At 32.5% G+C, this 15,201-nt stretch overlaps 1 protein-coding gene across 1 annotated transcript; it reads left to right on the top strand.

The window, feature by feature from the left end:
* Positions 1-4,715: 4,715 nt before the first annotated feature.
* On the top strand, positions 4,716-14,945 carry LOC120950875 (cytochrome P450 4g15). The gene is made up of 6 exons (XM_040369263.2): positions 4,716-4,832; positions 4,914-5,491; positions 6,714-6,911; positions 7,491-7,673; positions 13,185-14,102; positions 14,213-14,945. Exons 2-6 carry the CDS (start codon positions 5,272-5,274, stop codon positions 14,389-14,391), a joined length of 1,698 nt encoding a protein of 565 aa, XP_040225197.1. The 5' UTR covers positions 4,716-4,832; positions 4,914-5,271; the 3' UTR covers positions 14,392-14,945.
* Positions 14,946-15,201: the final 256 nt, after the last annotated feature.

The raw sequence follows: 15,201 nt of genomic DNA, 5'->3' as shown, positions 1-15,201 counted from the left end.
ATAGCGGTTAGCTGAGAATAATAAGGAACTGCATTTAATTCATTATTTTAGGATGTTTAATAGTCTCAAGTCTCAAAATGGGCCGGTCTCGTAGTACAGTCGTCTACTCGTACGACTTAACAACATGCCTGTCATGGGTTCAATCCCCAAATAGACCGCACCGCCATACGTAGGACTGACTATCCTGCTATGGGGGGGAATCAATTAGTCACTGAAAGCCAAGCCCACAAGTGGTTACAGGCAGGCCTTGACCGACATCGGTTGTTGAGCCAAAAGAAGAAGAAGAAGAATAGTCTAAATAGTTAAAAAATTGAATTTCATGTATTTTGGTGGTAGCAATATTCCGATTAATATTCAATTAAATGTAGCGAACGTACAACATTTCACGTTCACTTTAACGCAAGGTCTAAGGCGACCTTTACAATAACAATATCTTTTCAGTATGAATGTCACAATATTATGTTAACTATTTTTTTTATTTGTTTGTTTTTGTTATACACTGCATAAAATTAAAAAAGCTCTCCCATGTGTTTTTGGCACTACCATATCGATTAGAATTTTATTAGTCCAGGATGTTTAAATAAACTCCACCTTTTTAAATACATTACTTAAACTACGTTGATGGTATTTTTTCAATAACTCTGAAATATTCCTGGAATAGGTGCGAAACAAGAATAAAACCACAGCGTAAAAATATCTTTTACTTGATTTCATTTTGTTTCGTTTAGTTTATGATTCAGTTCTGATTAATAATTTTCTATAATTTTGATAAGTTATTCAAAAAATTTACAATTGGATATCATTTTTTTCGTTAGATTACAAATATTGGACTGAACGCAGCATCAGGCGTACGAAAATAATGTTCAATGCAAAACTGTATACTTCTTCTTCTTCTATTTGGCGTAACGTCCTACGCGGACATGCCGGCCTATACATGCTTTTGAGACCTTCGAGCAAAACTGTACACAGTAGAAATATATTACGACCATATAGACGGTTCAAAGATCTTTTAAACAGATACTTGAGACGGCAGAGTAACGAAAAATGTTAAAAAACTACTGCCTTGCATACAAAACTCCAATAAAAAACAATGTTTCTATGACAGATAAGTGACGTATCTGTTAATGAAAATAGTTGTTTATCAAATTCGGCAACAATTTAAAACATACAATAGCATACATACCAACGTAAGCAATTCTTGATGGGGTTTAAGTGGTAGTCGTAAAAAACCATCAATATATTAAAATAATGTGTTTGAAAGGCGTTGAACAGGTTATTTTAACATCCTGAGCGAAACAAATCTTCATCGGTAAGGTAAAACCGCAAACATTGCATAAAAAACATGATGGTGTTACTTTAATTTTACGCGTGTCTAGACATTTAGAGTTTTGAACATATTGTCCAACCATATACCTAACCAATGGTTTCACTCACATACATGTTTACAATGTTTTAAATATTTATGATTCGAAACTATTTTATACTTATTATTAATTTGAACTGTTATGCTTCAATAATTCGAATGTTATTGAATCAAATAAATTAGTTATAGAAAGCTTGTGGTAAATATTTCTCAGTTTAACAATTCAAATGTATTTAACATTTAACAGTATTTAGCAGAAGTGATCATAAATATAAACGGGATTTCAACAAAATCCACCACTCTTTGCTTGATTCACATTTTGAGCGGCGGCTTTTCTTACTTATAAACGATACCTACATTTGTGTTAAATTTAGTTAATTTTTAAGCAAGTTTGCGACACCTGCCCTAACCTATAATCCCAATGTTAGCACGACGTAAACCGCATAAGAAAATGAAGTTATATAATTAAATTATTCAAATAGCTACTTGGCAACGCCGAAAGGAAAACAATTACCAACTGACATTATTCACTCCTGACTATGTGCACACGAGTTGTTTCGTTTTTTTCCTCAAGACCTATAGAGCACATGAAGTTAATTTACATATTTGCTTTTTCTGTAATCAGCTGAAGTAAAAATATCCTGTAGCATTTACGTGTAACTAACTATAACTAAAGTAAACCATTACGATATTTGTTATAGAATCTTAGACACACATAGAATCTAAAATAAAATCTATTCTATATAAATATTGTTTAATGGTCTCCAGCAAAGGTTCAAAGAGATTATGGGCGTTTCATTTCATTTCAAACTATAAGTTTCTATGAACCATTGATTGGTATCTAGGAAGACTAGATGTGAAATAGTTGCAAGTAATAACTTCTGGTCGCGATGTTGTAAGTAACTTGTAGTTACTCCATCAGTTATTAAAAGCATCACAACCAATGCAAATTAAAAATAACCATTCTTACGCACATGATTCAATAAGTTTGTTGTGTCAGAAAGGGATGGTAAGTAATTTTTAAGATGTTACGTAATGATTAATGAGCTTATTTTCTATCCCGGAAGCCAAGAACAATTACGATTGAGGATACATACCGTCTGGCTGTTAAGGAATTTTATGCATTCCACGAACAGTTTGTTAAATGAAATAACAGTAGATTTGCTGTCTAGGGAATAACAATGAAAACATGAAATATAAAAGTTTTTATTAGTAATATCTGTTGACGTGGTTGTATTGTTCGAATTAAATGAAAGTAATTTTATATTATTCAAGAGCATTGTAAGAGCAAGATATTTGTAATTGTATATAATACATTTGGAGCGTGAAGAATGATCTTTTCCGGAAATAATTTGCAAAGATATATATATATATATATATATATATATATATATATATATATATATATATATATATATATATATATATATATATATATATATATATATATATATATATATATATATATATATATATATATATATATATATATATATATATATATATGAGCATTGAAAAGGGAATTAAGTTATTTATAAAACTCAAAAATTTCTCCTATAATTTCGCCTATAAATTGATCGTGCGGCGTAACGTCGTAAGCAAAAACACTTTTCAATTCTAAACTTATGGTGCACGATCGCAATTCTGCAACTATCCCCGAGTATCGTTTATATCAGGTATGTCAATGTAACGGGCCGCGGGCCGCAAGTAGTCATGAGGATTCTGTGTGCGGCCCGCGACGCTATGAAGTAATGATAAATCCAGTCCATATTTGCCTTCAACATCGATATTAAAGTAAGCAATTGCGGCCCGCAACAGACTCTTCGCGTAGACGTAACATGTGGTCCGCCGAAAAAATGAAATTGACACATCTGGTTAACATCCCTGTATATCCATCAAATAAAAAAATATATATATATATACATATATTATTTCATGGATACACGGGGATGTTAACCAGATGAGTTTTTCTATATATATACATATATATATATATATATATATATATATATATATATATATATATATATATATATATATATATATATATATATATATATATATATATATATATATATATATATATATATATATATATATATATATGTATATATATACATATAAATATATATATATATATATATATATATATATATATATATATATATATACATAGATTTTTTAGTTTTCGAACCTAACATCTACATTTTTGTCCTTTCCCGTCATGTGCATGATACTTAACTAGGTTAAACGATTCAATTGTAAGATTCAGAATTGGAAGATGTCAACATTATAGAACCTGTGTTAACAGCATCTTGGTTGATTCAACTAAACGAAGTACATGTCATCATTTTAGTACTTTTACTACGTCTTTTCCATTAGCTAGAAAGCAGGCATAACTCTTTCCTCTCCTTATTCGTATTTGTTGACGTAACGACCAACACGATAAAGCCGACTCATTCAGTCTTTCTGGGCTTATCTATACCACGCAACCGATACTCAATCATTTTTAGAGGGAATCTATTCGTCTAAGAATTGATCCCTTTTTACCAACGTATATTCAATGTCCAAAATAAATGTACTATGGTTTCTATTGATTAATTGCGAACTATTTCATTTGTGTAAACTATATGATCAAATTTAACACGTTTCACATTTTTTATAACTTAATAGGAGGAAAACTAGCGTAAATTAATATTATAATGTTTAAATTTTCATCTGCCATACTGGTTTATTTCTTTAAATTACTGTGTCTTTCATTATACAGGTACTGATGGTGTTGTACCTGTATAATCAAAGACACAGTAATTGGTAGATCATTATTGTTAATGTTTTCATAATACAAAACTGCATTCAATACTTAAAAAATATTACTAGATTACTTGTAATTACAGGAGTAATTACTTTACTCAATTGGTTCAACGAGCTGATAAACTCAAGCAAACTTGACTTTGCTCTTACTAAAACTTTTCAAATACTTAGACATTAGACAAAAATTTGTTCAAGAAAATGGAGTAAAAAGTAAATGGTTGCCAAGAGAGATGACCTAATAGACCTACACGATATAGTATCAAAGCAATGAGGGGCTCGTAGCGTAGAAGGAAGGGATTTGGTTTAGGTTGGAGACTGATGTCTAATACTAGTTGATGGCATTCATAAGTGTATGTGTCGCATTTGTACGTATGTATAGAAAGGGAAGTTCACCATCATACCCCATTGAATGGACTTCATTCGAAGAGCATGCGATCAGTACCTCTACCATGAGTATGTGTTTGTAACAGAATTTGAGTGCGTATATGAACGTACATCTAACCGGAAAACCAGCCGCTGTCATGGTTGCTGGGTCCCCTCCGGTGTCGATCGTAAGCACTTGGTTTAGCCAAGAAAATTACGCTGACTATAAAAACAAATTTAAAACACCATTCTTCAGTCAGTTGCAGTAGTTCGAGCTGAGTGACAACAGCTTACGGTTGGGAGTGTCTTTACTACATTTTGTTTCATTAACTGAAAAATATTGTTCTAATTTCTTTGACATTCTTTAATTCGATAGTTCTTTTGGTAGGTGATCGAGAGCCAGTTCACTTGCAGTGGGACTGTTAACTTTGTGAAGATATTGTTAACAGTCCATTTTAGTTGATTGAAATGTCTAGCAAAAATTTCGCTAGAGAAGAGTTAAAAAATCAGTAGGAACTGTGTATATTGCGTTATATTGTTAAATGACACCTCAAGTGTTTTAAACGATTGTGTTAGAAGTGCTATAATAAAGTGATTGATTAAGAATTTGAAAGCCAAATATTTGTTTGAGAAGTGGTGGTCAGAGACTTTGAGCAAAATATCATAACAAGCAGAAAAAGCTTTTGTCTTTTTCCATACATCGATCAAACCTTTACTGGTGTTAACGAAACAACATGTCAGCAACAATTGCGCATACAGATGGCCTCAATAGTAGTGCCAACATTATTTCACCAATCAACATGTTCTACTTCCTGCTTACTCCTGCATTATTGCTGTGGTTTTTCTATTGGCGTTTATCACGACGCCACATGCTAGAACTAGCTGAACGGATACCTGGACCGAAAGGACTCCCTTTGATTGGAAACGCCTTAGACCTTGTTGGCAGTTCGCACTGTAAGTAGTTGGTAGATCATACCACTTTGTCCAGCTTGCAGATCATACCTGTGTGGTGAATAAAGAAGCATTTGGTTTTTTTTTGCATGTTAAAAATATGATTCAATCATGAATAATATGGAAGACAAACTGTTTTGTAAATATTAGATAAATATAATTGTAAAACGACTGTCATGTCCATCTTGAGTTCAATCCTAGAATGAGCAGCTCGTATATATACATATATACATATACATATATACATATATATTTATGTATGTTTATGTGTGTGTATGTGTGCGTCTATATATATATATATATATATACATATATATATATATATATATATATATATATATATATATATATATATATATATATATATATATATATATATATATATATATATATATATATATATATATATATATATATATATATATATATATATATATATATATATATATATATATATATATATATATATATGTATATATATATATATATATATATATATATATATATATATATATATATATATATATATATATATATATATATATATATATATATATATATATATATATATATATATTTAAGTTATTATTTAATATTTAACTTTAATGCAGTGCAAATATTTAATGCAGTTAATATTTGTATACAGCATACTTTATAATTTTCATTAGATATGCTATTTCAGGGATTAGATATATTTAAGGGTATAATTGACTTGACAAATTTAAATCACATTCATCTATACTGGCTATCTATGTCCCTCCTCTGTTTGGTACCATGCATTTCATTTGCCTTATGTTCTTTATTCTTCCATAGCGGAAACGTTTCCCTCAGTAACGTTTGTTATGGCCAGTAACCTTAATCAACTCTAATCAGGGAATGGGGGTTATTGACTCACGTTTTACGAAGTGATTTAAATGAACAGTTGCTCTTACAGGTCGAATAGTGTTATGGCTTACAATTGTGCAGCACAAAAATGTAAAGAGCGAAAATTTGCAACTTTTAATTCTAAAGCGTTGTAAGATATGTTGCAAGTTTATGACCTGCTCACTATTATTCCTGGACCTGAAGGGTTACAAATGGGTTAGATTTAGGTTTACATTTATTTTTTTGTTTGTTTTACAAAACAATCGCTCACAAAAACAATTCAAATTAACATCATTCATGAAACTTTTTAGCATAGCTCAAGTTTTCTGACTAATGTTTTTTTCTTGACTATCACTTCAAGCCGTGTTCCGCACAATTATCGAGAAGGGCAAGGAATATAACGAAGTGATTAAAATATGGATAGGACCGAAGCTAATCGTCTTTCTAGTGGATCCACGCGATATAGAATTGCTTCTTAGCAGCCATGTTTACATTGACAAATCCCCTGAATACCGCTTCTTTAAACCCTGGCTGGGCAACGGACTACTTATAAGCACCGGTAAGTATGTTAATAAAGCTGTGTCTACGTCTGCACTGGACACTTGACAAGCTGCTGCCCACGAAAAGCAAAAAACCAATTGGCACGAAACACGATGACTAGATTTGCATATATAACCGGTAAACGAATCGGCTCGCTATTCGCCGATACGGTGCGGTAGATAATATGCATCAACAGACCGGAAGCGGCCATTATCCTAATCGTCAGAGCCATTGAATCCGGAATTTCTCGAAACGCTGAGCTTATCCACAAAACGCTACCAAGCACGATTTAACTTTTTTTACGAAACAGTAGTAAACATGTAAAACTGTTCAGATAATTTTCCACTCAGCAATAATTATTTACGCTATAAATAAGCTGTTTATTCCTTTTTCATCATAAGGTATACACTAAGAAAATTATTTTAAAATTTGAAAAATAATCGGTACTAGTCTTAATTTACTATTTATTAAATACAACTTGTGCAATACCTCACATATGGAATATTTTTAACAACCCTCGGTAGTAATGTAATATTTTATTCATCTCGTGTTTCTTCTATGATTTATAAAATGATTACCTTGAATTGTTCTTCAATAGGACACAAATGGCGTCAACATCGCAAACTGATTGCCCCTACTTTCCATCTGAACGTACTTAAGAGCTTTATTGATTTATTCAATGAAAACTCTCGTCTTGTAGTAAAGAAGATGCAGAAAGAGAATGGGAAAGTCTTTGACTGTCACGACTATATGAGCGAATGCACAGTAGAAATTCTTCTAGGTAAGTGAACTACTAGTAAAAAATGCTAATCATTTTACCAATTAAATATGTTTTATCTATATTTATAAAGATCTACGTTTATATTATAATGAAATAATTGATTGAAATAACTCAAACAGACTGCAGATATTTTTTCATAGGCATTTTAATTTGATCTGTATTACAACGTCTAACGCAATGTTTTTACTTATTAATTTCATATTACGTTAACGCTTCCTTCTATTACTACAATAGTTTATTAAAATATTAATGCTAAAAGCTTGCTTATAAAAAGTTGCACAATAATAAAATTAATTTTTGTGATGTTTCAACCCATTATCTATTGAAATTACTTTTCTTACTTTTTTCTACAAAACTCATTTGGACTCACAGCTGAAGTACTTATAGTTTATTCCCGTCACTAAATGACAAGATACGGTGCTCGTTATTTTTCTCTCGACTGCAATTGCATAATAATCGTTTGAAGTATCAGAAAACCAGTTTTGAGCACTGCATCTCTCAACTAATCGCTATTACACAAATACAGCTTCCTCCTCGAACTAGAGGTTTGTAGCATGCCAATAGATATATCGAACATATAGTATCAAAACAAAAAATCTATTTTCTCATATTTAAGTGGATTGTGACAAAAACAATTTAATCGAAATTCAAATTAGGCTATGCGCTCAATTATTTGTAATTTTCTCTTAGAATTTTACATAATTTTATATTTGAACTATTTTAAGGCCTTTTTTTCTTGGAAGCCAAATACTTATTCTTTATGTCTTTAATATAAGTAAACCATTGCACATGAAAAATATTTAAAAAACAAAAATGAAAAAAATATTACATTTTTCGATTTCTTTTTTTCATTATCTTGTTTTGAGATACATTTTCAAAATCAAAACGAGAAGACGTCAACTTTCACATGTGTGTGTTTCTCATATATTTTTTTCTTCAGATACTTAAAAGACGTTGGAGATTATGTAAAAAAAACTTTTATTCAAATGAAGTGAACATTAATATTGCTTATATGCTATGTACGCTATATACTTATCTAAAGAATTTTTATGTTACTATGGCTTTTCGATTCCATACTATTGTTCAAAATCATCAACCAGAAAGATAAATTAAATAATAACAATATCACTTCCAAATCTCACTAATAAAATTTGCTTGTTTAGCGTTATTTAGATCTTCTAACATCGTATGATGCACATACGCATTTTATTTGCGTAGAAAATGTAAATTGAAATTAATGATTCCTGTTTTGTTTTCTATAAATGATAGGCATTGCCTTCATTGGCTATCGTATATAATTCCTGTGGCCCTCCAGGTGATTAAAAAAATAAAGAACTGCATTTGTTTTTAACCTTAGCTCATGAGTTAATCAACTCATCTTATTCTTCTTTTATTCTTGATTTCAACTCAATGTGAACTGGGGAATGATTCTAAAATAATGATTCTTCAAGTTCAAGATAATTTTGGATGTTTACATTCAACTTAGATTATCAATTAATCAACTTCAAAGTGAATAATTATATTTTGTTTCTAAATCATCAAATTCTTATCTTGTCTCAATCTTTACACCTGATACTTCCCGACGTTCTTCTAATTAATGTTTATAAATCCAAAAAGAAAAATAAATTCATCACATTTCGCCAACTAAAAATGTTCCGTTAGACGAATCGAAGTAAAAACAAACGAGATATCCAGTATGTTAAATAAAGTTCGCTTTATAAAATATTGGTTTTATACTGTCTGATACTGTTCTATCCTCTATTTTTCTTTTATTTTCTTGGACTACACTGACATTGCTAAGAGTATCAGAATGGTTAAGAAGGAAATTGAGCGAGAATAAAAAAAGAGAAAAGTAACGACGGGTACCATAAGAAGAAGAGTAAACGGTGTTCTTATTTTCCAATGGCTTCTGTATTACTTTGAGTGCCATGGCTATCAGATAGCAAGCGGTTGTTATAAAATCAACTTATATTGTATTGAAATTATATTTTAACTCGTACCACTTAACAACATGCCCGTCATGGGTTCAAGCCCCAAATGGACCGTGCCGTCATACGTAGGACTGACTATCCTGCTATGGGGGGATATCAATAAGTCACTGAAAGCCAAGCCCACAAGTAGTGATACAGGCAGGACAACGGTTGTTAAGATAAAAGTAGTAGTAGTAGTAGTAGTATTTTGAAAAATTAGATATTTTATCATAATATTTTGTAATAAATAAAAAAATAAACGACCCAATATTTTTTACTGGGTTTCTTAATATATTTTTTTGTTTTAAATGATTGCTTCATATCCTTAAATGACTCAAAATGAATGTCCCTGGAAAAGACCGTTTAATGACAGAAGTAACAAGTGTGCCTACCAATAACTAGCCAAACAAACATGCCACTCTTTTTCTGTATCAAATATTATCATTCACTTTATTAACATTAAAATTGAAAACAAAATTATTAAAAAAATAAATTATTAGTTAAAATTAAAATTATTTTAATAAAATAAAACTGTACAAATGCATAGTAGCAGCAAGAGGTTTCGTCAATCAATTACGTAACGCTAGAATTGCATTTTTACCCTTTTCCTCCTATTGTCGCAAAAAGTAACGTTGGAAGAGACCCCTTCAAGAAATTACGTAACTGTTTGGTAACCTTCACTGCTTTTTTTTCTTATTTTTGTATGAGATCTAAACTAATTAAACTATTTCTTTACATTTATTTTATACTGTTGTACGGGTCAGTTTCTAATGCAAACGGCATTATTTAATAATCGAGTGAAGTTTTTTTCAACAGCCCAGCTGCCACAAATAATGACAGCTGTTAAAAAGCATCTTGCATGTTTTGAATAATGCTGTTCGCACTGAAAACTGATCCAGAAAACTGAGTGTATTGCGTTAAATTACCAGGTTTAGATTTCAAGCAAAAAAAACTTATTATGCGCTAATTATTATCGCAATTTGCAACGCCGAACGTCAACATGGTCAGAATAAACCAAACATCATTTTGATCCTGTTAGAATACATACTTTGCTACTCACGTTACATAACATGTGAATCACATTTGGAAAGTAGAATTACCAATCGGAAGATTCTACTATTGTAGAACCGTAAGATTGTTTGAGCATTTCACAAAAGGTTACATTGAAAACTTTGCTTCATGAGCGGTACGAATTTTAACGGAAAAAATCATGTTTGGGCCGGTCTGGTGGTACAGTCGTCAACTCGTACGACGTAACAACATGCCCGTCATGGGTTCAAGTCCCGAATAGACCGTGCCCCCATACGTAGGACTGACTATCCTGCTATGGTAACAATAAGTCACTGAAAGCCAAGCTCACTTCACTAATGGGTACAGGCAGGCCTTGACCGACAGCGGTTGTTGAGCCAAAGAAGAAGAAGAAGAAGAAAAATGTATAACGACTGTAATCAACCCACATCGTGAACTTGATTGCTTGATTTGAAGTCGATTTTTCAATCAGCTAGAAAGGCGAAGTTTGGTCATTGTTTGATAAATTACTTGAAAAAATCTCATTTCTTATGCTAATTTCAGTGAAAATAATAATACATGTCAAAAATATCCAAGAAAAAATCCAGAATGCTCTGTTGTTACTGAATTTATGACGAGTGAAACTATATCAATATATTTATTTTTATGGTCAGCTTTTATTTATCTATTTATGAGGTGAGTTTGTGTTAGGGTTATATATTACGTATTCATCTTTGATTTAAAAAAAACTTTATCAGCCACTAAAATATATGTTACCCTTGTGCAGTTTTGTTGTATCAATTTCAATATTTGATATTCTGAAGGGGCAGTCCCGTGGTAAAGTTCGATATGGGTTCGAGCCTAGAATAGACCGTTGTCCCGTAGCAAGTTCTTGACTATCTAGATATGTGTTATTGAATAGGTCTGGAAAGCCTGTATAGGCCGGCATGTCCACGCAGAATGTTACGCCAAGAAGAACAGAAAATATTCTAATCAAAACATTGTATCATAAGATAAAGGATCTTAGAGCAAGACCTGGAAAATCTAGCAAGCGCAGCTATAATCGAAAATAGATAAAAAAAAGATACTTCATTTTCCCAAAAATATTTTTTATTTTTTTGTACAGAGTTGTGAACTATTATTATGCTTTTAGTACTTAGAGACCAATAATATTAGAACCTTTGATTCAGAAAATATTACATTCTGAATTACAAGCTTATTGCAAAATTCAATTGTCAAAGTTTAAACTTAACATTAATATATCATACATCACGAAATAAGATCATTTATAAACCATTGCAAAATTGAACTATTTTTGCCCCGTGCTAAATTTCACTCTACATCTACAGTCTGCTCGGTAAAAGAGAATTGACTATTTGTTTATGATAGATGGAGTTGCATAAATCGTTACGTTGAAACTAAGTTGAGCGGTTTATCAACAATTGACATGTTATAGACAAACAACTAACAAGTCCCCTACCTTGTTCAGTGTAGTGATGTGCTCTTTGGAGCGCACTCACGGATCTGATCTGAGGCGGGCTTTCGTTAGTTGGATTCCAACTCCGGCAAAATCCGTACCAATAGTTCGGCCCGGAGTCGTCTGGAGTTGTCCGGAGTCATCCGGCATCGTTCGAAGTCGTGCGGAGTAGCTCGAAGTCGTCCGGAGCCAGCCGGAGTCGGACGGCTCCTGGCGATTCCGGACAATTCCGAACGGCTCGGATTAATGCTGGCTACGGAACTACCTTTCGGAGTCGGTTCCGAAATTATCGGAGTCGGATCGGAGTCGGATCAGGATTTTTGCCAACTTTACCCATCACTAGTACTACAAGAGTTGTTTGAAATGTTCCGTTAGCCGTATGGCCCACTACTTCCTTACATGTTTGCAATGATAGCAATGAAGTATGATTTTCTGCGTATACATACATCCATGGATTCATTTTCACAGCCAGTATTGTGATTTATGTTCGATAGTAGTAGTTATTTATAGAATTGATCAATATTGTGCAATAGAAATGAAAATTAATTTCGCCTCACTGTCAAATTCTATGCATTCTATCCGTAAATACGGGTTTAACATACTTTATCTCAAGACTTTGGGACACTGTCCCTAATTATTATTAAACGATGCCAAAACTCCAGCATATTACTTAAAAACGTTAATGATACCTGGATTCATAGAATGCACTGTTGAATCTGCCATAAATTTCTCGAATACACTGTTTCACACCCGGGCCGCATTGTGTTGCCATCAGCTGCGTTGGTTATAAGAGGCGCTTGAGTGGTGCAATCATATGAAAAACTCATATTTTCGAACAAACAGTTTAACAATATTTAATAAGGGATTCAAGTTATCTTTCCACATAATGAAATAGCTAGTTAATGCTCTACATGTTTTGCTTGGTTGGTGATATACCAGCCGGAGAGGCTATTCATTTTAATTCATAAGTTGCTCATAATTTTCCCTTGTTTACTATATCTTTCAATTATTTTTTCATACTTGGTTACATTTTCTTTTGTACATATGCTTTCACAGAAACTGCAATGGGAGTATCCAAAAAGACACAAGATCAATCTGGATATGACTACGCAATGGCCGTGATGAAAATGTGCGATATTCTGCATCTGCGCCATCGTAAAATGTGGTTGTACCCAGATCTATTTTTCAACCTTACTCAGTACGCTAAGAAACAAGTTAAATTGCTCAATACCATTCATAGTTTGACAAAAAAGGTTATTCGCAACAAGAAGGCAGCCTTTGATACCGGTACGCGTGGCTCTTTGGCTACAACTTCAATTAACACAGTCAATATTGAGAAATCCAAGAGTGATAGCACCAAGACAAACACAGTGGAAGGCCTTTCATTTGGTCAATCTTCCAACCTGAAAGATGATTTGGACGTAGAAGAGAACGATGTAGGCGAAAAAAAACGATTGGCTTTCTTGGACCTTTTACTTGAAAGCGCAGAAAATGGTGCACTTATTTCGGACGAGGAGATAAAAAACCAAGTGGATACGATTATGTTCGAAGGCCATGATACTACGGCAGCTGGTAGTAGCTTCTTCCTTTCGATGATGGGTGTACATCAACAAATTCAGGATAAAGTTATCCAAGAATTGGATGAAATTTTCGGAGAATCAGACCGTCCAGCCACATTCCAGGATACACTAGAAATGAAATATCTAGAACGGTGCCTTATGGAAACTCTACGCATGTATCCGCCAGTACCTATAATTGCTCGTTCGCTAAAGCAAGATCTAAAACTAGCTTCGAGTGATATCGTAGTTCCTGCCGGAGCTACCATCACAGTAGCCACCTTTAAACTTCACCGCTTGGAATCGATCTACCCTAACCCTGACGTTTTTAACCCTGATAATTTCCTTCCCGAAAAGCAAGCAAATCGCCATTATTATGCATTCGTGCCATTTTCTGCAGGTCCAAGAAGTTGCGTCGGTAAGAGAAAAATTATAAAAAAAGTTAAATACAAGTTTAAGAAAATCAAATTTTTGTGTAAACAATTCGCAGTGAAAGATACTAATATTTACATTACTTCCTTTTTTCAGGACGTAAATATGCTATGTTAAAGCTAAAGATAATTTTGTCCACTATCCTGCGCAATTTTCGCGTTTATTCCGATCTAAAAGAGGAAGAATTCAAGCTGCAGGCCGACATCATTTTGAAGCGCGAGGAAGGATTTCAGATCCGGCTTGAACCACGTCAACGCAAATCGAAGACATTATGAGGATTGGACTTTACAGAGCATGCAAACTTCATTGTTATATTATACTTTACTATGTAGACATTTGTTTATGACATGATAACTCATTGAAAGTTATTATAACAAGTAACATTTTTTATTTTTGTTCACTGGAAAAGCATTGTGGTAATATAATATTATTCTTTTTCACATTTTAAATGGGAATACTTTTGCATGAATAAAATTGTGATTGTGTTCAAACAATAAATAAAATAGGGATACTCAATGTCAATAAAGGTTGGGGATAACTTTTTGTGATGGTTCGAAAAAAATCGAATATAATAATGTTTATAAAGCAAACATTATATTCTATCAATAAAACAAAATGGATCGTCAGTAATAACTATTTAAAATATAAGATTGAATGATATGCGTAGGACAGGTCTCTTCATTTATTTCAGGCCTATGTCACTTTTTTGTACCATTCACTCCATCTACGATTTTTACTCTTTATGCTGCATTTTCATTTTCACTCCGAAAAGACACTAAAAGATCAATAAAGTTATTTGTCATAAACATTATTTGTATGTAAACAACAATTGTCTCGGATTTCATTGTTTTCTTGAACATCGAACACCAGTCATCACCTTCGCAATGATTACGAGGCGTCGGTGGTTTTCTCTTACCTTGACGGCGATTCTCTCCGAAACGTACAACGGGTTAAAGGCGGTCGAAAGGGAAAACATATAATTACAAAATTACCATGTTTATTGCATAGCCAAATAGTTAGTTAAGAACACACTATTATGCAACAAGTCTATCAATTCAACTTCGTAGTGTTGAAAAATCTCTCCA

This window comes from Anopheles coluzzii, chromosome X, assembly GCF_943734685.1.
Source record: "Anopheles coluzzii chromosome X, AcolN3, whole genome shotgun sequence".
Lineage (NCBI taxonomy): Eukaryota > Metazoa > Arthropoda > Insecta > Diptera > Culicidae > Anopheles > Anopheles coluzzii.
The sequence above is the reverse complement of the archived record's forward strand: the minus strand, read 5'-3'. Positions and strand labels throughout refer to the sequence as shown.

What these genes read in the sequence shown, in the direction of transcription:
- LOC120950875 (XM_040369263.2), top strand. Translation starts at nt 5,272, where the DNA reads ATGTCAGCAACAATTGCGCATACAGATGGCCTCAATAGTAGTGCCAAC. An exon ending in CGGACTACTTATAAGCACCG is followed by an intron (nt 6,912 to 7,490) that starts GTAAGTATGTTA and finishes GTTCTTCAATAG; the next exon opens with GACACAAATGGCGTCAACAT. An exon ending in CACAGTAGAAATTCTTCTAG is followed by an intron (nt 7,674 to 13,184) that starts GTAAGTGAACTA and finishes ATGCTTTCACAG; the next exon opens with AAACTGCAATGGGAGTATCC.